Here is a 25,183-nt window from a genome sequence, read left to right on the forward strand (position 1 = left end):
AGTTACAGTCGTCACCATTCTGTGATGCTCTTATGCGTCCTGATAACAGAGGTCTCGATGTCGATGGGGTGGTACCTCATTCCCCTCAGCTCCATGGCCTCATCCAACGCCCCCACCACATACAGGGCATCGTGTCGCTCTGCACACACAAACATAATTACAAACTGCTGCTACTGGATGTGAAGCTCACCTGTGAAAGTATGATAAGTACATTTGTAATGAAGGGAACACGTAGCTTACCCCCGCTGGCATCAGTGAGTTCGGTCCTCCTGAGGAAGCCCAGGTATCCGGTGCGGGCCCAGATTGTCTGTGTGTCTCCAAAGCTCAGACGGGAGGTAAAGTGGTCTGACTGCAGGGCCTCGTCTCCATACACTGTGAAGTAGCCGCTGGCATTGTGTCCACTGCACACCCAGATCTGTGGACAGGACAGAAATTCGATGTTTCCACTTTGGACACAAGTGTTTTAATTCATGCTTTTTAAGTAAGTGAGATCCTCTGGGGATCCAATCCATGTCTAGTTGTATGATTGTTCACCCAGAACAACTCAGCCCTTAAACTTACAGGATCGCTGGACTTATCGCTAATATCAAACATGTGTTATAGTGGATCTGTGTCCAGACCAATCCAGTGACAAATGTGTACTTTTAGACCAATTACATAACACTTACTGATCTTAGAACATTACACTGGATATCTAAGATAATGGTGTGCTCCTTAAAGGGAGCCCACCATCAACAACATCTGTGAAAATGGCGTGTTTCTATGTTTTGTAGTAAAACAGAGAGGAAGATAGTGTCCCCAATGACATCATCGGTGTGCATCCTGTGATTTGAATCAATGGCATTGCCTACTAATTGGTTGATGAGGTCATTGGTAAAACCATCTTCCGCTATATATTTTACTATAAAACATAGAAACGCCCCATTTTCACAGATGTTGGGGTGGAGCTGGAATATGAAATTAAAAAATGGCGAAATTTCCCTTTAACATCAAGTGAGACTGAAGTTGTGGGCTGACTCTTGAAGTACACAGAGAGAGACTATTGTAGTTTAGTCTAATGAGAGAGTGAATATCTAATGAGCTATGACACTTAAGTACAGAGAGAGACTATTGTAGCCCAATTTACTGTAGCTTGTACTGAGTTTAATGAGTGATGTCTCAACCGACCTCTCCAAGATGCGAGTCTCCCAGCGGTCCCTTGGTCTCCGGGTTAGCGATGATAATTCGAACCCCAGGTAGAATCTGATGGCATTAAGGAAGAGACGATTAGTGCTTTCATCTCTCCACTCCTCTCTCCTTTCAGAGAGGCCATTTATGTAACTGATTTACTGGGTTGAGGCACAGTGAAGTGGCCCGACTCCCTCTCTCTCCCAAAAGGGCGCCATTTAGTAAGTAGCCACAAACTGTGTAACAGGATTTAATGTTGCGAGAAAAAGAAACCTCATTATTGTGTGGTACAGACTGATCCTGATCTCCTGGCTGGTCCATGTGAAACAGAGCAGAGCGATGCCACAGCCGGGGCACAATTAACTCTCACCTACACTTCCTCAATTATGGGGATGGGTTGCTGTGGAAACTAACTACACGACTAGACCAATCACAGCACAGCACTGCATAAACACTACAGTTTAATCTCAGTGATTAAAAATACTTCAGAGTTTACCCTATGTCTATGTAAATGACTACCGTTTGTTTGTTCATTCACCAAGTCAAGCAGGGACTCACTTTTCCAGATTCCATGAGTGGTAAACTGTGTGGAGAACCTCTCTCTACCAGACGAACCCTGTGAGGGAGGGAGGAAGTGAAGAGTTACTGGGCCTTCTGAGTCAATACTGTGGTTGCGTCCCAAATGGCACCCTATTCCCTATATAGTGCACTACTTCTGACCAGAGCCCTGTGTTAATAGGGAGCCATTTGAGACACACCCTGTGAGTCAGCGTGTCATCTGGCTAGTCGTCCTCATCGAGCACTTCATCATCAAGACTAAAGGATAGTGGAGAGCAATAGATTACATTCTGAAACCTTTTATTTCATCAATGCAGCAGTTTATACAAGCCCTTTTAGTCTACAAATTATACTTTACTTTCAACACAAACACAATAGCTACATCCCAGGGAGGAGGACAGTGGTGGAGACAAAAACGACTGTCTAGAATCACACAGTGTGTATGTGAATAGCAGCAGCTATATTTGTGAGCGGTGGGGCCCAATGTGCAGCATGCTGCCTGATACAGGGCCCCTCTGTGGCCCTGCTAGTACACTGTGTCTCAGACTCCGTCTGCATTCAAATGGCAACCTATTCCCTATATAGTGCACTTCTTTTGACCAGAGCCTTATGGACGCTTGTCAAAAGTAGTACACTATAAAGGGAATTAGGGTGCCGTTTGGGATGTACCTTAGTCCAGAGCAGCTGCAGGCTGGGTCCTATTGATGTGTTGACTGGGTGTGGGAGAGGGACGTATGTCCTAAGGGTGGCTCTACCCAGACCCACTGTTCTAACTCCGGGCCGTCTTAAAGACCGTTTCTAATCTTAATGACAGACTTAGTGAACACAGCTAGAGGCTCCATAGCCAGTTATATCGGACTGCACTATTTTAGTGTCACAAGGAATGCATCTGGCTCCAACTTTTATGCATACAATGCGGTGGAACTATTCCACTGTAAATTGACACTGCAGAGGTAATGACTCCTGAACAGCTAATCAAATGGCTACCCAGACTATTTGCATTGCGCCCCCCCCCCCCCCCTCTTCTACACTGCTGCTATTCTGTTATTATCTATGCATAGTCACTTCAATAACTCTACCTACATGTACATATTACCTCGACACCGGTACCCCGTGTATAGAGTTATTTACTGCTGGGTCTTTATTTGATTTTTAATAGGTGTTTTCATAAAACTGCATTGTTGGTTTTAAGGGCTTGTAAGTAAGCATTTCATAGTAAGGTCTACACTGGTTGTATTTGGCGCGTGTGACAAATACAATTTGATTTGAGTCTTCAATGTCATGCGAGCATGGTCCGAGATTGTTTTGGTTGTGAGCAACATTCTGTTGGCATAGATGTCATACCTCTGATTCTGAAGACCCCCTATGTGTGTCACTCACTGACAAATAATAAACAGTACAACAGAAAATGCACCACTTGGTGTACTATATAGCTCATTTCTCAAATCATGTATTCAGTTCAACAAATGCTCAAGAGGATGTTCTGATAGGAGCCCTTACCTGTCGTGCCTCAGCGCTCTCATGTCCACATACACAGTGGTTGGGTCTGGTCCCGAAGTTCCCTGCAGAATGACAACATGCCAGGGTTAGTGTACGGGCTAGGATGTCTGCTGCCTTATAGAACCATGAACACAGCGCTGTCTAGATGCTACTAGCATGTTCGTGCTTAACAGAATGCCTACAGATCACGCTGGTTGTGAATGGCAGCTTTGAGACAAGTCCAACCAACAATACTAATCCTACTGGGCTACTAACTATAACATTCAGACAGACCATGGTTGTGGAAGAGGACAATAAGAAAAGGTTGAAATCATTAAAAACCAAAAAGAACAGAACAGGGCCCGTATCCACAAAGCACTGACAGTTTGAGGTACCGCAAAGGAAAATTTGGGATAACGCTCACCGACAGGGTTGCAAATGATAACCAATCGCAACGAAGCGTCGCCAGCTGTGCACGCTTCTGACAACCACGGTGTGGTTTGATATAAATTGTCCCCCACAATGAAATCAGGGATGGGACTGTAGATCTGTCTCTGTCAGTACGTTCATTCGTACTTTAGTCACACGTGATCTGACAGCACTGGGACGATTTTGACTAAACTTGTGTGAATAATGCGTCTTGCCATGCATCATTCGTGGCGGACGGTTTTTGCCTGACATGACCACTTTGCCTACTGTTCATTTTTACTTGCCGATAAATAGCAGAAAACTTTTTAAATGTATAATTTTCACCGAGCCCAATCAAAGTTAACATAGGCCCTAGCTTTCAATCGCCCTACTTATAGGCATGCCTAATTCAGGCATCTTTTAAAAAAAAAGTGATATTGCGCTCAAGGATAACTTGAAATAACATGATATAGGTTAATTGATGAAATAATCCACAGAAAACAAGTGAGATTATTTATTAGCCTGGTGGTTAGAAGTAATTAGGCATATAATGTGAAATCATTGTCAAAAGCTTACGAGACTACTGTTGCATGTAGGTCTAGATTATTTATAGGTTGATCCGAAATATCAAAAAATGCTGGTAACTCCTAACTGGTTAGGACACCTCATGAGGTCTCCTAAATATCTGTTGACTAAGCTTCATGCTTAGCTTTTATTTTGACCCATAATAGTAGTAAAACGTCTCTAGCCTCAGCACTTACGACCAATTTTCTAGTGAGAGACGCTTTGTGGATATGGCACCAGAGCAGAAGGAAAATGAAAAACGTACCCACAAAAAAAAGTGCACCTAAAAACTGTTCTGAGATCAGATCCAGTCTGATCCACCTCATGCAAACACAGAAAGAAGCCACGAAACAAAAAACATTTAGTTTTTTTAAAGAGGATAGGAAGGGGAGGGAGAACACACAACCAGATGAGGTAGACATGGTGATATAGTGCATCATGTCTGAACGAGCAAACACAATCTGTATCTGTCCCTTCAATAGATGGTTTTGAAAGCTGACAGTTCAGTAAAGAGGCTTGACTGGCCAGACACGAGAGTCAAAGCCACACAGACAGAACACAATCCCAACATACATTACATTGAACACAAAGGCACCAAGTTGAACAGTAGTGTGCGTGTCTGACAGTGTTTTCTATCTAATAGGTTAGTGAACAACCAAAAAAAAAACATGAATTAAGAGGAGAAACCAGCCAACAAAGAAATAGAGAAAGCACAGAGCAGCTTCCCCTCCCCAGACTTCCTCAGCCTAGCTCTGGTCCAGGGTGTTACATGCAGCTTGGTGTGGCGCTTTCCTCAACGCCCTGGACTAGAGCCATCCCCGGCCCTCCCCAGGTAGATTGCAGTGCACCCGGGACTCAGCAGCATATTTTAATAGCATGGCTAAGGCTTTGGCAGAGGAAGCAGCAGAGCAGCATCCACCACCAGAGAGAGAAAGACAGCCATAGAGCTACACATGCTAGATCCTGACTCATTCCAGCCATAGACAGCCAGCTATAGAGCTGCACATGCTAGACTGACTCAGACCAGCCATAGAGCTACACATGCTAGATCCTGACTCAGTCCTGAGCACAGGCAGACCAGAACACAAGGTACCATCAAATAGGACACACTATACAGTCTTATAGCAGTATCGCAATAGTACGGTACGACAGTATGTATCTACAGTCACTCAAACATCGAGCAGGCCTACACTATGACAATACTACTACTACTGCAAATACTTCAGTCACACTGCACTAAACTAGAATTGTTCAGATCGGGAATGTGCTTTAGTTCACTGAGGCTAATTTGGACTAGGCTATTACCACTACTATAGTACTATACAAGTGATATGATGGTATTGTACTCTCACTGCACTTTGTCTCTCTGGGTCTCAGAAGGAAAGCAGTCTAGGTGAGCTGTGGCAGTATCTATCCCAGGGCAAACTGGAAGCTGTCACTGATATGATATGACCACACTTGACAAGTTGGCCCAGCACAGGTTAACGTTTCAGTACTGCAGGGATTTAATATTAACGAGCCAACTTTTTCTAAGTGCTGAGAGCTTTGCTAAGAGGGGTCTCAAATGGCACCTTTAGACAGTAGAACATATTGCTGCTACACAAACAAAACAGTGTGTGTGCATGTCCCAAATAGCACCCTTTCCTCTAGATGGTGCACTACTTTTGACCACAGGCCATAGGGCCCTGGTCAAAAAGAGGTGTGCTATATAGGGAACAGGGTGCCGTTCGTAACTCAGCCTATAACAGCTCACCAGAGTGGCAACGGTTGCCTTTCCCTGTTATATCAAATATGGCCACAATATCACCATATAACCCTTAAAATCACATCACTGTAACTGACCTTTGAATCACACATCCTGTCCACCTAGAAAGCTACTGAGAAGCTTTGAGAATGGCTGTGCCTGTGCCCCAATATACTGCTATCCCTGTTCTCTACCCTGTCCCCCCACCCCTTCCTATCCTACCCTGTCCCCCCACCCCTTCCTATCCTAACCTGTCCCCTGCCTCTCCCTCCCTTCCCCTGCCTGCTCACAACACCTGATGAAGAGGGTGATTAGGGAACGTGAAAATCCCCTACCTGGTCAGCAAGCTTCCCCAGCCTGTGAGGCTATAGCAGCAGCAGGAGGAGAGTGAGGAGGAGGTAGGAAGGAGAAATAAGGGGGAGGAGGGAGGAAGAAGGGGGCGAAGACAAAACGAAGTATAAGATGTGGGTGGGGTTATGCAAAACAGAGGGGGGAAAAAACAAAAATGTCAACTATAGAAATGGGAAACAAAAAAACAGAAGCAGCCTTAAACTAAATAAGAAGCTATGTTCTAAACTACTAGGCTTATCAATGTTAGCAAATGTTGGGACATTTATACATGATCAGTTACATTTACATTGATAGTATAGATCAGGGTTGGGCAACTTCAATAGGGCCGGGGGGCCACAAAACATCTGAACTCATCATGAGGGGTTGCAGTGGCTCGCGAGTCCGCGTACCCACAAATCCATACCCACACATCCAGTCAGAGGTGGCCCTAGCCTTCTGGGGACCCTAAGTGAAATTGTGTTACGTATACTCAAGTTAAGAGAAGCATGCAGTAAGTCAGAGGTAATCGCTTATTTACAATAGAGTTTAAGAGGGAAGAATCTATACATGTCAAATAATGGTGTTAAATACAACATTTTCAACAGGCTTCTCGGCTTTTTGTCGATCCTTCAGATATGATTGATTGACGGAACAGCGAAGTACACCTGAAACTGGTGCAAATAGTATTCTGATCTCCATCTCATTAACATTTGAATAGCAAAGCTTACAATTTAATATCATTTGAATAATAAAGCTTGCAAATAATAGTTGAATCATGTAAAAGAATGAGCCCAAAATAAAAGCATGAAGTAGCAGCATGTGTAAATGCTTATGGACAGCTGAGCTCCAGAGACATAGTGTGCATCCTAAAAGGCACCCTATTCCCTATATAGTGCACTACTTTTGACCAGGGCAAATAGTTGTGCATTATTTAGGGAATAGGGTGCCATTTGAGACGTGCTCAGTGTATATCTGGTAATAGTTTTTGTTGTTGGTGAGAAGCAGAGGGCAGAGAGTGAGATATGTAGAGGACATCTATGCATGTTGGCTTCTCCTCTTGTGAGCTGTAAACCCTGCCAGGAGTATTACTATAGGCTGGCCCTGGGGCAATAGTGGCTTCCCATGTTAAGTCACATAAATACAGATTAATGACTATAGGCCATTAAATTAAATCAGATTCATCTCCCTCACCCCAAAAAACAAGCAAACTGCAAGGCAACTAGAGAGTTCACATAAAGTCTCTAAATAAAACAAAACAAAACACCACTAACTTCCAAGACTTGAGGAAAAGGCTTTGCAAACGATACTGGAGGCAGAGAGAATGACAAGAAACTGTCGCACGCCTTTCAACAAACACAAGACAACAGAGCCACAAACACCCATTGGCTAACATGTATCAAAGAGCACGTTGTCTACTATGGTGGAAACATTGATAATAGGATCCATTAAATGTTGGATGCATCGACATCACCAGCGTGCTGGGGTTGTCCTTCTCATTCAGACTCTCAGAGTCCCACTGGTGACAGATTGGGGACAGAGAGAGGCAGCACCCAAAGATACTGAACTTAGTAAGAGCACATTTTATAAAACTTTGAGGGACAGAGCACATGTGGTTTGCGGACCAGAGGAGGGGAGGAAGGTACTGACTGTACCTGCAGACAGATGGCCAGGTTGACTCTGCAGCCGAATGAGGTGCTGACTGCTCGAGGGTGGAGGCCCAGGTCTTTGAAGAGCTTGGAGAAGGACTGAGTCAGAGCTATCCTGGGTCTCTCCTCCGCCACCACCACACATGTCCTGACCCGCGACAGGTCCAGGCCTCGAGACTGACGGAGAAACCAGAACTAACTGGATCAAATCAGAACTAACCAGGCTGGATGAGTCTGGGCTGATGGACAATCCACGTATCATTCAATCAATCAATGTTTTTACATCAGCAGTTGTAAAAGTGTTTTACTGCCAGTTCATCACATTGTAATAAAACTTTATCTTATCGAAGTTTCATTTTTGTGGTGATTTGGCAGGTGGATACCTACCTTGATTGATTCGGTCTGCAGGCCCAGGCCCTTGGTGCAAAGCTCCATGACGCTGTAGGAGCAGAAGGTGTCCCTGACCTTGTACTGACTGACACCTAGCAGCCACAGAGCAGGGTTCACCTCCAACTCCGAAGGCGGGATCAGGATAGACTGGTGGCCGGAGTACACACTAGAAACAGGAGACAGAGTGAGTACACACTAGAAACAGGAGACAGAGTGAGTACACACAGGACACTAACTAAGTAGTACACACTAGAGACATGTACCATACAGTAAGTGCGTAGACTGAGCGCACACAAACTTAAAAGACTTCATACACTTCACACCAGTGACTGGGACAATGAGTTTACTAACATTATATATTCAGTGGCTCCATTTATAATCCAGACCAATGCCATTTCATCAAGGCCAACACAACCTCTATAGTGCAGCTAACTAGTAGCTAGTGAATTATATGCTGAATAACAAGTCATGGCTAGTTTGCGTAGGCATCAATCAGAAACACACGCGGCAAATAAAACAGCTTTGTTCTTTAGCAAGGTCCTGGTGTTTAGACAGCACCCCACTGAGGATATTTCCATCTGAAGATTTGCCAAGTTGAGTGGTGCCATGTCAGAGAGTGCTTCCAACGGGGAGGCGATTAAAGAAAGCCCAGCGGACAGCAGAGCAGAACGGCGTCATCATCACATGGAGGCGGGTGGGAGGCTAAACACAGCAGAATAATGCATGCGCTACATTTGGCCCCCTGCTTAGTCTCTCTCCCTCTCGACCCCCCCACGGCCTCTGACAGGCCTGTAATGTCCTGACAAGGCCCCAGCATGGCACAGGTCTAACTGGTCTGCCTGAAGAAGACAGGCTTTCTGACATCTGTAGGTACTGAGAGACGGTACATTCCGATGAGGACGTCACTCACTGTGTGTGAGGGTCTGAGTGAAGCGCAGGGTGAACATAGCATGGCTTCTTCAAACAGAGGTCCAGGAGTAGCTGTGTGTGTGTGTGTGTGTGTGTGTGTGTGTGTGTGTGTGTGTGTGTGTGTGTGGACGCAGCAGAGCTAGATGTGTGTGATGTGATTGGTGGGCAGTGACGAGGCTAGAAGGGTCCATCTCTCTGTTTCACCTGCAAAGGCACCAGAGGACGAAGCCCAGGCCGCAGTAGGGGTCCAGACAGATAGCCACCTCACGGGAGGGGTACAGCTCACACTGCAGCTTGATAGAACGGCAGAAGGCACTGGTGGCAGTATGAGACATCTACACGGGAGGGATGATAAGAACAAACGCATACAGATTAGTAATATAGTTAACACTCTACTTGGCCCAGATCTGTTTGTGCTCTTGCCAACTCCATTACAAAATATGACAACAAGTCACAAGGAGTTGGCATGGTGGCACAAACAGAAGGGCACTCAGGCTAACTTGGCTACATCACAAAACCAACAAATACAGTCTATAATTTTTACCAGGGTAGCCCTTTATTAAACAATATACACATGACGTACAACCGAACTGTGTACCCCAGTCATTCTTTCAGAACTTTATCAATGTACAGTATGGTATTCAAGCCCAAGGTTTTGTTTTGAGTTTCAATTGAACTGCATCAGAATTAGGAAACTCACTGCAAAAAACTATTCATGTAAATATTCTCATGAGCTGCTAGTAGGAGTACCACTTCCTGAATCCTTAACGACTGAATAAATTAAATCGTAGAACAATGACTCAACACGGCTGAATATATAGTGGGATAACGTTTTCACAACTTGGTGCGTCTCCCCTCCGGTAGATAGAAGCTGTTATTGTCCCATTGAAAAACACTAGTTCCACTCCAGCCTGAGAGCTTGTTAAAGTGGCACGCAATCCTATCGGTGTCAAAAATGACACACTATTCTCTATACAGTGCTGTACATTTGACAAGGGGATATAGGGCTCTGTTCAAAAGTAGTGCAAAGTAGGGAATAGGGCGCCATTTGGGACACAGCTGTAGGAGACATGTTCTTACATGAAACCCAAATTCAGGGTTTTGTTATGTTAATCAGTGTACAGCATATGAGAGCCATAATTATTTAACATGGCTGAACAGCCCGAGTGCATCTTGTCTTAGTAAACTACAGAAAGAGCCCCACACACCACAACAATTCTCCCCCAGCACCACCACCTCAATCGACCCTATTCCTCTACGCTTTTCAGCTAGAGGGAGAACAGAATAGACAATCGCCTCTAGATGAAGGGAGAAAATCCACAGCCTCGTCCACTGAGAAACTGATAGCAAATTTGCTTCCTTATTGACCAGTGAAAAGATTCATCTTTACAAGTTGCTATTTCACTGGATTTCCTACTGAGCTTCGTCAGTCAGACAAAGGTTTCTACATGGCCAGATGAACTGTGAACAAGGCGTGTCCTAGTATGGAGTTAGATCTGTGGCGCCAGGGAGAATAGGCCTTCTGGGTGAGCACCGTACTGTGACAGATTCAGCTAGTCATCCACAGCAGAGGGGGGCTGGGATCAATAACTGCTTTCATGTTGTTGAAATGTCACCACTATCTTTTCACTCAGACGATCACTTCAAAGTGCTTCATACAGCTTGTTTCTGTTTCACTTCATACGCTTTTAGAGATATCAGCCTCCCTGATAGGAGAAACACATTCTGGTTAGAAGTTTACCTTCACTCCTGCTAGCATCCCTGTGGTGGACACACTGAAGTCCAGGTAGGCCAGTGTGTCTGGATTAGAGGGCTTGTACAACAATGGAGGTTTCTTCTTTGGCAGATCGTCTAGGAGGACAGAGAGACAAAGGACAAGACCACTGTTATCACAAATACATTCTTAAGTAGAGGATAAATTACAATCTCATTAGTCTCGATTGGTCGTAAGATCTCTGCATCGGTGTCTGTTGTAAAGTGGGCTAAAGTGGGTAATGTCTGACTGAGGTGGCTGGTGCAGCGTGGGTAATGGAGTCTCTTACCTGTGTCCAGGACAGGAGGCCAGGACCTGACGTCCACTGCTGCTGAGGCCTCCTTCGACCTCAGCAATTTACAGATCACCGCTGTGGTCATCATACACGCCGAGCGGCTCACCTGGGGGCACACGCACACATTGAGACACGCAAATACAAGTTTGGATGCACACAAGTTTATACACGCATGCGCAAACGCACTGTAAAATGCTCCAGAAAGACGAGGCCTACTCTGTCGCCTTCGAGGATCCAGCTCCCTTTAACATGACCTCTTATGCATCATCTTGGGCTACATTTTCTCTAATGAAAGGGCAGTTGTGATGCGATGACGACTTGATACATGGAGGATGTCAACGAGGCACTTACCTCCACGATCATCTTCACTGTGGGCAGAGTGGTGGCTATGTTCTGGGGGTGCGGAGGTCGCACAGTGATTGGCACGCAGCCCGCATACAGGCACCCGTAAAACGCTGCGATCAGGTCAATCCCTGCATGAAAGAGAGAGCGAGAGAGAGCGAGAGAGAGCGAGAGAGAGCGAGAGAGAGGATATTAGTTCTGGTCCGTCAGTCCATGAGTCCCTGTGCCAAATCGGAACCAGCCTCCCGACAGACAGACAGACACTGCAGCCTCAGGACAAGGTGCCGTATTGAGCAGGCTGTCCTAGAGACAGTTAATTGAATGGCTCTCAGGCAATCTCCCTTGTCAGGATTTTGTACTGCTTGACTGAGCCTTTTCATTATGGACCTATGGCTCACTTGAACGCTTGAATTTCTCTGGCTCCCAAATACTAATGGAGTTCCAAATTAGAATTCTACCTTTTAAATCTTGGAACACCCAGGGCCTTCTCTGTGTGTACCCTTAAAGATCAGTACACTCTTGTTGGAAGTGCTATTCTATCACAGAGAGATGTGGCTCAGGCCCTGGCTTGGAAGCACAGAGAGATTCTAGATTGATTAATGATAACTGACAACACATGACTGCTGGTGATAAACCCAGTGAGAGACGTGTGATCTGTGTGTCAGCCCGAGTCCCAGGCAGCAGACGTACCAGGGGGGTAGACGAGCGCAACGTGATCCCCGTCCTGCAGATGTCCTCGCTCCGCCAGCATGGTAGCAATCTTCTCTGCTCTCTTATGCAATTGGACACATGTCAGAGAGCTGGCTATCGTCCCCTGTGGTCACACACACGAAGACACAGGCACACGAAGACACAGGCACACGAAGACACATAAGAGCGATAGACGAGAGACAAAAAGAGGGAGAGAAAAAGAGAGCGAGAGAAAGAGGGAGCAAGAAAATTATGATTTACAGTTTAAAGTTTCAATAGGTCTTTGATAAGGCTTACTTCAAATAAAATCCTCATGGGTCTCAATACAAAGCGAGAACACTGTCAACTATTTCAGCTGCTACTGCTGTGTGTACAAAACATGTCAGGAGTCAGATGTGAACAATGCCAATACAGCTTTTAGCCAGGTCTCACTCACCCTGCAGTTGAGAAGTGTGTAAAGCACATGGTCCGGAGTGGTCTGTGCCCTCCATTGTAACACTTCAGAGAGGAAGAGGAACTAAAATATACAAAAGAAGGGAAAATAAAATAAGCCTCTGGCTGGATCACACACTCCGAGAGGAGAGGAGCCATTCTGCCTCAGTGTTAAACTCAGACAGGAAGTGTGTGTCACAAAAGGCACCCTATTCTCTATGTAGAGTGCACTACTTTTGACCAGGGAATGCATAGGGTTCTGGTCAAAAGAAGTGCCCTATATAGGGAATAGGGTGCCATTTCAGACATCGCCTAGGAGAGACAGGTACAGTAATTAAATCCATTGTACCATTGGCTAAAACATGTCTGCCATATCACAAAATCTGTTAACCTATTGAGGAGAAGCTGTTACATTTGTACATTTACATTTTAGTAACTTAGCAGACGCTCTTATCCACAGCAACTACAGTTAGTGAATCTTAAGATCGCTAGGTAGGACAACCACAGTATATTTTTCCTCAATAAAGTATCTACACAGTATATACGCAAAAGTATGTTGACACCCCTTCAAATTAATGGAATCGGCTATTTCAGCCTCACCCGTTGCTGACAGGTGTACAGGTGAACACACAACCATGCAATCTCCATAGACAAACATTGACAGTAGAATGGCCTTACAGAAGAGCTCAGTGATTTTCAACGTGGCACCGTCATAGGCTGCCACTTTTCCAACAAGTCAGTTCATCAATTTTCTGCCCTGCTAGAGCTGCCCCGGTCAACTGTAAGTGCTGTTATTGTGAAGTGGAAATGTCTTGGAGCAACAGCTCAGCCACGAAGTGGTAAGCCACAAAACCTCACAGAATGGGACCGCAGAGTGCTGGCGCGTAAAAAACGCCTGTCCTTGTTTGCAACACACTACCGAGTTCCAAACTGCCTCTGGAAGCAACATCAGCACAAGAACTGTTCGTCAGGAGCTTCATGAAATAGGTTTCCATGGCAGAGCAGACGCACACAAACCTAAGATCACCACGCGCAATGCCAAGTGTCAGTTGGAGTGATGTAAAGCTCGAAACATGTTCTCTGGATTGATGAATCACGCTTCACCATCTGGCAGTCCGACGGACGAATCTGGGTTTGGCGGTTGCCAGGAGAACACTACCTGCCCCAATGCAAACTGTAACGTTTGGTGGAGGAGGAATAATGGTCTGGGGCTGTTTTTCATGGTTCGTGCCCCGTAGTTCCAGTGAAGGGAAATCTTAATGCTACAGCATACAATGACATTCTAGACTGTTCCCGTGTGGCTCAGTGGTAGAGCATGGCGCTTGCAACGCCAGGGTTGTGGGTTCATTCCCCACGGGGGGACCAGGATGAATATGTATGAACGTTCCAATTTGTAAGTCGCTCTGGATAAGAGCGTCCGCTAAATGACTTAAATGTAAATGTAGACGATTCTGTGCTTCCAACTTCGTGGCAACAGTTTGGGGAAGGCCCTTTTTAGCATGACAATGCCCTCGTGCACAAAGCGAGGTCCATACAGAAATAGTTTTGTCAAGATCGGTGTGGAAGAACTTGACTTGTGTGCACAGAGCCCTGACCTCAAACCCATCGAACACCTTTGGGATGAATTGCAACGCCGACCGCGAGCCAGGACTAATCGCCCAACATCAGTGCCCGACCTCACTAACGCTCTCGTGGCTGAATGGAAGCAAGTTCCCGCAGCAATGTTCCAACATCTAGTGGAAAGCCTTCCCAGAAGAGTGGAGGCTGTTATCGCAACAAAAAGGGGGACCAACTCCATATTAATGCTAATGATTTTGGAATGAGATGTTCGACGAGCAGGTCACATACTTTTGGTCATGTAGCGTATCAGCAGAGTCAGAGCTTCATATTAGAAGGTGACAAGCTGAGTTCTTAAACATATCATTCTTTTAGCACAATGACCTGCTCTCATAACATTTCAAAATGCTGAAAGCACTGGTTCAGTTGCTGAGAGAGACAGAGATATGAGCTCCATATCGGTGGCACAGATAGAAAGAGTGAGAAATAAGAGAAGGGGCCAAGCATGTCTCAGTTTGTGCATTTTTCAAGGTTTCATCCGTGGGGGCAGTGGAGGAGTAAATAGTGGAGTGTAATTCATGCTTTTTGCAGTTTGGTTCTGTTATAGGAGCAGAGCACGAAAGTTTGGAGTCTGTAGTGTAATATTGCCTTTCTTCAGGCCTGCTCTTATAGTGATGAATTAGAGATTCAGTATGCACCGTTTTAATCCACCGGGTCCAACTGCTACAGATAGTAAATCATGTTCTCTGTGATCTTCTACGCTGCTCTGACAACCAGATGTGTCCCAAAATGGCACCCTATGACCAGACCCCTCTGGTCAAAAGTAATACACTAATTAGGGAATAGAGTGCCATTTGGGATTTTCACCATGAACTACTTCACTGCTCTGAACACCCCAGGAAATTCCACCCACCACCAACCGTCACTTTAGCCTGTCTAGATTGAGAAAAATGCTGTGAAAATTACAGCTGCTGAAAGTGCTTAGTTTTACACTAGGGCTCTTGCCATTAAGTAGGGACAGATGTTGTCCTGTTAAAAAAGTCATTTGATATTTCCTGTCTAATTCCATAGGAAGGCCTGTTTCCAACAGACACACAGAACAGACTATTCCCTGTGAACCCACGGCTGTTTCCCAAATGGCCCCCCAGCCCCTGTGTGGTGCACTGCTTTTGACCAGGGCCCATGGGGGTTTGTTCAAAAGTATTACACTGCGTAGTGAATAGGGTGCCATTTGCGACAAACCCCAAGTGAGGGGCTGCCTAAAACTAAGTGACTCCCTCCCTCCCTCTCTCTGCACTCAAACAAACATTAAGACAGGAACTTAGTCGACTCTGCCAACGCAGCTACAACATTGGCTAAATATAAACACCGTTTCCTGATGAAAACATCACTATGGCACTTGCCATAAGCCCGGTGGATAATTTATTCTGTTGCTGTTCACAGAAAACTGTTCCACTACTGTAGATTAGGCTAGATCAGTGGGAGAGAGAGGGGCCCAGGTTGCGTCCCAAAAACCGTATTCCCTATTTAGTGCACTACTTTTGATCAGAGCCCTATGGTCAAAAGTTCAGTTCAGCAAAAGTTCAGCATGGTCAAAAGTAGTGCACTACATAGGGAATAGAGTTCCATTTGGGATGCATCCCCAATATTGTCAGAGCTGTGACAGCCAGGAGAGACAGGCAGATATGAATGGCAGAGGACTGTATTGAACGGTGAAGGCCCACCCCCTCCTCTGAGACTCCCCCAGAGTGCTCTAGTTAGGCCATTAGGCCATTGTCTTTAAATCAGCCCAGCCAGTCAGTGTCGGTCTGTGACTCAGACTCCAGGGCTGGATTAGAATCAGCACAGAGAAGAAAGAGCTTGATCTGTTTAAGCGTCTCTGATTCCAGAGCTTGTGTAGAAGAGATTTATCTGAAAAGTATCAGCTGTCATTAAGTGGATATCAGTCTTTACTGTTATGTGACCAACTAGGTGGTCAGTGGTGTACATTTCAGCAACATGAAGTTGAACACAACTATTCGTTATGCTGGAAAGAAGGAACTAACAAAAAAAATTGTTCCATACATTTTTTAAACATGCTAGAGAAGCAACCATTCCCTGACGCAAATTCATTGATTGGGTTAGACATGGCAAGACTATCGAGCACAGGTTTAAAATCACAACATTGAATATTAGGGAAATTGCGCTACGAAATAAGAAAAAGACATTCACACAGAGGGCCTGATTTCCAGATGAATGAGCATGCAGACAGCCAGACCATATTGGTGCATTAAGGTGATAATGAGGGAAGCAGAGCAGCAGTGATTATTATGGTCTGGTTGGCATGCTGAACAGAACAAAGGAGCAGAGGAAGGGATACAGACTGATGGTTGCTAGGGGGATTAGATCAAATGGAAAAGAGCATGAAGTCTGAGTCAGAGGATTCCAAACCACACCACAAACAATGTCTGCCTTCCAAATGGCACCCTATTCCCCTCAACAGTCCACTACTTTTAACCAGAGTCTTATCTGCCCTGGTCAAAAGTAGTGCACTATATTGGGAATAGGGTGCCATTTGAAATGCACTCAATGTGTCCTGTCTTCCAAAGGGAAAGTAAAACAGAAGAAATGTGAGTGTGTGTTGTGTTGTTGCTGTCGTCTGCCTTGTCACTTTACATTAGAGGTCGTACTGCCCAAGCGACTGCCTAACGGGGTGATTGATGAGATTTTTCAGCATGAGAGAAAGGGGAAATCAATTCTGTCTCCGCTACGGTACGGCTACGCTCACCATTGCTCAGTGCCACCAGCCAGGCACCTCACATTCCTTTATTAATAATTACTTTCCAAACCTCTGCCACTGTAAAAGGAAAATAAAGTGCCATCAAATCGAGAATCAGTCAAATCACATACATCTCTGTATTGACAGGGGCTTCTTCCCAAATGGCACCCTATTTCCTATGTAGGGCACTACTTTTGATCAGAGCCCTATGGGCCCTGTTCAAAAAGTAGTGCATTATAGGGAATAGGATGCCATTTGCCAGGGTAGTCCTAAAGCCCTGAGGGAAATGTACTATTTGATATTTCAAGGCAAATCTAATCAAATTAAACTAACCAAGACTACAATCCTTCCCCAACACACAGTATACCAACCAGTATGCTGCTATCCACTACCCAGATATGAAGTAAGGGCTTAGAGAAGCCAACATTACATCACAGTCTGTTTGACTGGTTTAAGCTTCCTACTTAATAGAAAGAAAATGTTGATGAAGGGATAGTTCCAACACTCAGTGGAAACAGAGAGAAAGCAATGGATACAGGGAGACCTGAGGCCCAGTGTCAGTACCTAGAGCAATGGATACAGGGAGACCTGAGGCCTAGTGTCAGTACCTAGAACTATGGATACAGGGAGACCTGAGGCCTAGTGTCAGTACCTAGAGCTATGGATACAGGGAGACCTGAGGCCTAGTGACAGTACCTAGAGCTATGGATACAGGGAGACCTGAGGCCTAGTGTCAGTACCTAGAGCTATGGATACAGGGAGACCTGAGGCCTAGTGTCAGTACCTAGAGCTATGGATACAGGGAGACCTGAGGCCTAGTGTCAGTACCTAGAGCTATGGATACAGGGAGACCTGAGGCCTAGTGACAGTACCTAGAACTATGGATACAGGGAGACCTGAGGCCTAGTGTCAGTACCTAGAGCTATGGATACAGGGAGACCTGAGGCCTAGTGTCAGTACCTAGAGCTATGGATACAGGGAGACCTGAGGCCTAGTGTCAGTACCTAGAGCTATGGATACAGGGAGACCTGAGGCCTAGTGTCAGTACCTAGAGCAATGGATACAGGGAGACCTGAGGCCTAGTGTCAGTACCTAGAGCTATGGATACAGGGAGACCTGAGGCCTAGTGTCAGTACCTAGAGCTATGGATACAGGGAGACCTGAGGCCTAGTGTCAGTACCTAGAGCTATGGATACAGGGAGACCTGAGGCCTAGTGACAGTACCTAGAGCTATGGATACAGGGAGACCTGAGGCCTAGTGACAGTACCTAGAGCTATGGATACATGGAGACCTGAGGCCTAGTGACAGTACCTAGAGCTATGGATACAGGGAGACCTGAGGCCTAGTGACAGTACCTAGAGCTATGGATACAGGGAGACCTGAGGCCTAGTGACAGTACCTAGAGCTATGGATACAGGGAGACCTGAGGCCTAGTGACAGTACCTAGAGCTATGGATACAGGGAGACCTGAGGCCTAGTGACAGTACCTAGAGCTATGGATACAGGGAGACCTGAGGCCTAGTGTCAGTACCTAGAGCTATGCTGGGTAGGCACTCTGCACTCTACAGTCCCATCCATCTACTTCAGTCTATCGCAAACACACCGCACTGGTCCCGATGGATCACTAATCCCTATATTAGTGCACTACTTTTAACCAGGGCCAAGAGGGAATACAAAGGGAAACAGTGCACTACATAGGGAAAATTCCATTTGGGGCGCAGTCCACGGTACAGTTACACACCCTATTATTAGGTATCTCAGAGACAGAGAGCCTCTTAGACATCCGTCTATGAAATGGAAAATACCATTAAGAAATATCTTACTGTCCATACTAAATATCCTAATGTTGCCTGTCTCAACAATCCTTTTAAACGCTTTGTTCCATATTAGTTCTGTAACATCAGTCTACCGATCCCAGGACATTTTTAGCCTTGACACTTGAGTCAAAAGTCAGAGTAACAATACATCCTACTGGACCAAGGGGCGGTGGTATTTGTTCCTGTGTTGTGCAAGGCATGAGAGCAGAAATGTATATGGTCTGATCCATCCATATAAACACTTAGATATCATGAAAGAAGGAATAGAATGATAGATGTAGAATACAACAGATGTTGGATAAATCATTCAGATGACTTTGGGAGACTATAGATGAACAACGGCTGAACTACAGTACAACTATAGTGTTTTTACATATGAGGGGATCAAATTATAGTAGATGGTCAACTTAAACATGGAGAGTGTGCCAATATTCAGCTGATTCATACTACATCCCAAAATGGCATCCTATTCTCTATATAGTGCACTACTTTTGACCAGGGCCCATAGGGCTCTGGTCAAAAGTAGGGCACTATGTATGGAGAGGGTGGCATTTGGGACATAGCCTAATATTCAGCTGGAAGCCCACAGTCCATGGTTTAATGAGTGTGCTGATGTAGATGGTGTTGATGAAAACCAAGCCCTCAGAGAGCAGCACAGCACACACACCTTCCTTGCCTGATCATTGTCTTCCATCTGGCCCAGGTCCCTGCCACTAGCCTGGGCAATCCTCTTCCCCGACACCAGGTTCCCCACCATCACAGAGGCAGGCCCGATCTCTGTGGACAGAGGGATAAAGGTGAGACAACACGCATACAGAGAGACACACTGATACAAACATGTGGAATCTATATCCCTGGCTGTGATTTACAGTGATATATACTAGCTCACATTGTGTGTGCAGTGAATTCCCCCTAATTCCCAGAGATTTACAGAGACCGGGTGGGCTGAGATTGACCTTGTGTTCAGACGCGAAGGCAACCGAATGGATAGGCCAATTGACTGGATGGATTCTACTCTGACAGAGTGCCTTTCAGACAGAAACCTGTGTTGTAAATTAACATCTATCTAGGGGCAACACAGTACTAGAACTAATGGAGAGAGGTGACAGTTACACTATGGGATGTGTTGGATCAGATGGGACATGTTACAATAGTCACCAGGCCAGACTACAAAACACACCCTGTACAGTCCTGAATAGTTCTACACCTCATCCAACAGAATCAAGAAATATGAAGATGAATTAAATGGCTGTAGATATCTCTATCACCATGTAAACTAAGGATTTCTATGAAACAAATTAACTATCAATCCCCCAGGCAGACCCACTCAGGATGGTGTCCTATGGTGTAATATAGTGTCTGACCCGGTTGTTTCTGCCGGGGCTTGGGCAGGTTGGTGACACAGGTATGGGGACACATGAGGACGTTGCAGGGGTGCAGGGAGCCCTCCAGGAACAGCTGCTTGCTCTCTGACAGGTGGATTCCCCCCAGAGGGGTTTTAGGAAGCGTGTTGGAGGGGACCAGTGCCAGGCAATACACCCCCACCTGGTGGATCCCATCTATGGCCTGTATGGGGAGGGAAGGGTACAGGGATTAGCGTGATGTGTGCATCAAAAGGACTCTGGTCAAAAGTAGTGCACTATTATACTGTATATGACAACTTGTAAGTCGCTCTGGATAAGAGCGTCTGCTAAATGACTTAAATGTAAATGTAGACATGCTTACAGTAGTAAAGACAGGTCATATTGCCTGTATGTGGAGGAACACGGTGTCAGTGTTTGAGATGTGAGGTATGGATGGCTAAGGAGCAAATCCTAACTTCCTATTAAGTCAAATTCTCACTTGGTCTCCTATTGACATCACTGCGTGTCTAAGTGAACATTTAACTTAGGTGGAATATGGCTACAGTCGTAAAGACGGTAAAGACACCAAGGCCATGTGTAATCGGATCAAGAGGAAGTGAACATGTTATCTTATTTGTTTTGACTGCAATCACACAGCTGGAAACAGCTTTAATAGTGAAACCACAGACTCTTTGGTTATGGACAGGAGCCCAGAGACCTGGGTTATTACAGTACAGGGCTCAGTCTACTGGTGTGTGTATACTGTGTGTGTGTGTGTGTGTGTATACACCTGCAGCACTCTGCTCATCCACTGAAAGCTGTCCTCCTCTGTAGAGTCAGGTCTCTGCTCTGCCACCACCACGATCCTCTCGTCATGTAACACAGAGATGGAGAACACTGCTATCCTGGAGAACAGAGAGATGGGAGACCAACCATATAATTACATACAGAATGAGACCAACACCATTAGCACACTGCTATCCTGGAGCACAGAGAAACAGAGAGACCAATACTGTTAACACACTGTTAGCATTAGCACACAGCTATCCTGTAGCACAGAGAGACACACTGTTAGCATTAGCACACAGCTATCCTGTAGCATAGAGAAACAGGAGACCAATATTGTTACCACACTATTAGCACACAGCTATCCTGTAGCATAGAGAAACAGGAGACCAATACTGTTACCACACTGTTAGCATTAGCACACAGCTATCCTGTAGCATAGAGAAACAGGAGACCAATACTGTTACCAACACTGCATAAGCACAGACACAATCAATCAGCTATGATCACCATCATTTCTTATTTAAGTAGTGTCAGGAGCTTTTCCAGTCCACAGGACTTGACCAAGAAATAGAGCCTTTAAATAGAGCCCAGAGGTTTTCCTGGTAAGGTCACATGTGAAGAAAAACTCCTGTCCCTATCCACAACTGATAGATGAACAGCCACCTCCCCCTGTAGACAAACTTCATGGGCTCCACAGCCAGGGCTGTAGCCACGATGTCGTCAGCATTGTGCCTCCTTCCCCCCACCACCATGAGGCCGTCCATCTTGCCAGCGATGAAGCACAGTCCCCCAGGACCCACGAAGCCCAGCAAGCCTGTCCTGGTGAAGGGGTACTCACTGATGAGAGCCCCAACACTGTTCATGGGGAACACCTAGAGTACAGACATACACATTCGTTTATCACTCTCCTAACAACCTGCAATACACAGAGTGATTAAATTTGCCCAATGGATAAATAAAACAAATGAATGAATGAAGGCATCACATAAGGGTGCAATTCCATTAAATGACTCTCTCTCTCCACTAATGGATTATATAGAGCACTTGAGGAATCTGGAATGGTTTTTAAGAACTATTGAACAGCAGCAGTTGTTAGAGCCAATCCCCAGGCGTCCTAACCGTCCCTAGCCAGGACCCAGGGGTAGCTCAGCCCATAACACCATGCTGTTAGGCCTTACCTCAAAGGTGTTCTTGGTCATGCCTGAGAGACCGTAGTACGACGTCCCCGTGGCAATAGAACCCACACACAGCTCCCCAATCTCATCTGTTTTGCATAACTGCGGAACCCCATCTGGTTTCACTACACACATGAGAGCTGCAAAAAATCAAAAAGAGGAGGAGACGAGGGAAAAAAGAGGGAGAGTTTTTTAGTAAACAGCAGCGAGCGAGAGAGAGGGGTTTAGAGCAGTGAAGCCAGGCCCAGCTACCTCAATGATCCACATCAAGCCAAGTGCACTTCATGATATAGTCACTGCATTACTCTGCAGCACATAGCTGAGGGTGCACTCCTCTGGTCTGTGTCCCAAATGGCACCATATTCCATATTTAGTGCACTACTTTTGACCAGTACCCGTAGGGCTCTGGTAGAAAGTAGTGCACTATATAAGGAACTGGATGCCATTTGGGACACATCCCTTGTGTTCAATAAAAAGGTGTTGCGTCCTCAGTAGCACATCAACACACTTCCAGGAAACCCCTAACAGAGAGCAGGTGAGGAAATGAGGTTAGGGTCACCCGTATCTGGTGCTGGAAGGAGACAGGTTAAGGGGTAGGGAGGTGGTAGGGAAGCCCGCGGCCCTGGGTCATGGCCTCTGTGTGGGTGTAAAGGTTCTTTATGGACTCTATCAGGCAGCCAGGCACTCATCTTGGCACCACATGCTGGGGAGGTCAGGGCCCTCCGGATTCTAGAAACCCACCACACAACCCCTCTTCTTCGGTCTTTTCTGCATCCCAAAACCCTTATATAATTCCCATAGCGCTCTGGTCAAAAGTAGGGCACTATGTAGGGTATAGGGTGACATTTGATTTACCCTCTCCAACCCTCCCACTGAGCCAAATCACAAAAACACACTCCTTAGAAAAGTAGGTTGAACTCTCTGTTGAGGAATGCTTTTTTATATTTTTATTTCAGGGTCAATATAACTTCTTTATGCGTGTTCGTCAGTTATGAGGCGTCGTCGTGAGTAATGCCAGGATTTTACATGGAAAACAAGATTCCAGTTGATGGAAACTCTCGTTATCATATGACGTTATCTGGATAATGAACAACTTCTACTTCATCTAAAAATATGGATATCAAAACAATCTTTTTTGGATAATTCAGTCATACATCAAGTAATGTGTGTGTGTGTGGTAAATTCAATGAATCTATGAACATTGTTTGCTATGCTGCTTTCTATCCTTGCTAGGGGCATAAAGCAGACATAAAGCTGTGTTTGTAATAGGGTTACACAATCTCCAGTAACCTTGCCAAAATTCCCAGCTTTTCCAGAAACACCAGTTGCAGGTTACCAGACTTCCTTCTTATTCCATTCTGATGCCGGGAATCTTCCAACCAGGATTTCTGGAAACCTGGGAATTTTGGGAAAGTAACCGGAATTGCAACCCTGGTGTTTACCTCCTGGCATGACAGTGCCGACATCCTGCAAGGTGAGAACAGACAGCTTCTCCTCAGAGTCCACCCGGATGACCCCGTGACTCAAACCCTGCATGGACAGCACTCCTCTTCCTGGGGGCTGGTTACTGTCGTCTGTCGGCCTATTAACAGGAAGATTACTTTATTGTCCATTTACTTCATGACCAACAAAATAAATGGGTCTTCTGCATATCCCATTCACCCCGGTAGACATGCACATACTGTATACACGGAGAGGTTGGGGTCAGAACCAGGGTCAGCCACAGTGTAGCGCCCCTATCAACAAGCTCCAAAATACACATCCCCAAATCAAAGCCTGCATCCCATTTAAAAATCTGCCAATTAGACGGCTAGGGATGGGGCTACTCCCTTAGTGGAAGCGGGAGCTCGACGCCCCCGGGGAAATGGAGGGCCATAAAACACCAGGACAACGCCATCATGGGGGTGCTTTCATTAATGGTGCTGTGTGTGTGTGTGTATATGTGTGGGCAACAGGGTATAAATGGGAATTGGGTTTTATTGGCAGGCCGTTGATTAGATTTGCGAGTTTGAAGCTGTGTCCTGGAAATGAAATGACGTAATTGCCACAGTATCCGTAATGTCAAGATGTCATTTATAAGTGATGCATGTGGCGCACACAGTAAGCTTTTTACAGTGCCATAATCAAGGGCAGGGAGTTAACTTTTTTCCTGTAATTTGAGATTTAATTAAACTTGCCTTCGTTACTGTAAGCAGGGGCTATTTGAAGTTGAGCTACAATATATAACAGATGGGGGGGCAGCTATAACCGCCATAACCCACAGGACAGTAAACTTAGAGTTTTGTATAAAAGTTCATAGTAATGAGTGTTTGTGTGCACCTCCTGATGGCTACAGTGAGGGCCTCTGGAGAGCTAGCACAGGGACAGATCACCTCCGGCTTCAGCCCCTTACTCTGGAAGACATTGAGGAATGCATCACATGACGAGATGGACCCTGAGAGAGAAAGAGAGAGCGCGAAAGACAAAGAGGGATAAGAGCGAGGAAGATGGACAGAGAGGTGTACCTTAACGTTAACCGTCAATGTTGAAGAACAAAATCAGACATCCTAATCATACTACCTACAAACATGTTGAAAGACTACCCTCATTCCAATTAAAGTTGGCAAGTGCTGTTTTTAAAATTTAGATTCTTGTTTTTTTTTACCCCCTTTTTCTCCCCAATTTCGTGGTATCCAATTGTTAGTAGTTACTGTCTTGTCTCATCGCTACAACTCCCGTACGGGCTCGGGAGAGACGAAGGTCGAGAGCCATGCGTCCTCACTGCTTCTTAACACAGCGCGCATCCAACCCGGAAGCCAGCCGCACCAATGTGTCGGAGGAAACACCGTACACCTAGCGACCTGGTCAGCGTGCACTGCACCCGGCCCGCCACAGGAGTCGCTAGTGCACGATGAGACAAGGATATCCCTACCGGCCAAACCCTCCCTAACCCGGATGCGTCGCCCCATGGACCTCCCGGTCGCGGCCGGCTGCGACAGAGCCTGGGCTCAAACCCAGAGTCTCTGGTGGCACAGCTAGCACTGGGCAAGTGCTGTT

At 45.8% G+C, this 25,183-nt stretch overlaps 1 protein-coding gene across 22 annotated transcripts in view; it reads right to left on the bottom strand.

Annotated features, from left to right (window-relative positions):
- Positions 1–25,183, bottom strand: part of LOC139551291 (disco-interacting protein 2 homolog C) — a 244,420-nt gene that overhangs the window by 4,135 nt on the left and 215,102 nt on the right. For 14 of the 22 annotated variants that reach the window (XM_071362766.1, XM_071362763.1, XM_071362757.1 and 11 more), the window contains 21 exons: positions 24,467–24,581; positions 23,590–23,729; positions 22,151–22,287; positions 21,636–21,844; positions 20,974–21,088; positions 20,205–20,406; positions 19,508–19,617; positions 12,712–12,792; positions 12,276–12,399; positions 11,595–11,716; positions 11,238–11,349; positions 10,937–11,046; positions 9,400–9,530; positions 8,284–8,452; positions 7,903–8,073; positions 6,256–6,285; positions 3,226–3,287; positions 1,726–1,783; positions 1,168–1,242; positions 241–415; positions 16–139 (listed from right to left, as the gene is read on the bottom strand). In XM_071362766.1, coding sequence (XP_071218867.1) covers positions 16–139; positions 241–415; positions 1,168–1,242; positions 1,726–1,783; positions 3,226–3,287; positions 6,256–6,285; positions 7,903–8,073; positions 8,284–8,452; positions 9,400–9,530; positions 10,937–11,046; positions 11,238–11,349; positions 11,595–11,716; positions 12,276–12,399; positions 12,712–12,792; positions 19,508–19,617; positions 20,205–20,406; positions 20,974–21,088; positions 21,636–21,844; positions 22,151–22,287; positions 23,590–23,729; positions 24,467–24,581 — 2,572 coding nt within the window. The remainder of the gene's footprint in view (positions 1–15; positions 140–240; positions 416–1,167; positions 1,243–1,725; positions 1,784–3,225; positions 3,288–6,255; positions 6,286–7,902; positions 8,074–8,283; positions 8,453–9,399; positions 9,531–10,936; positions 11,047–11,237; positions 11,350–11,594; positions 11,717–12,275; positions 12,400–12,711; positions 12,793–19,507; positions 19,618–20,204; positions 20,407–20,973; positions 21,089–21,635; positions 21,845–22,150; positions 22,288–23,589; positions 23,730–24,466; positions 24,582–25,183) is intronic. The other 8 variants (XM_071362777.1, XM_071362776.1, XM_071362758.1 and 5 more) reach the window with 3 other exon arrangements.

The sequence above is a fragment of the Salvelinus alpinus genome, chromosome 23 (genome assembly GCF_045679555.1).
Source record: "Salvelinus alpinus chromosome 23, SLU_Salpinus.1, whole genome shotgun sequence".
NCBI lineage: Eukaryota > Metazoa > Chordata > Actinopteri > Salmoniformes > Salmonidae > Salvelinus > Salvelinus alpinus.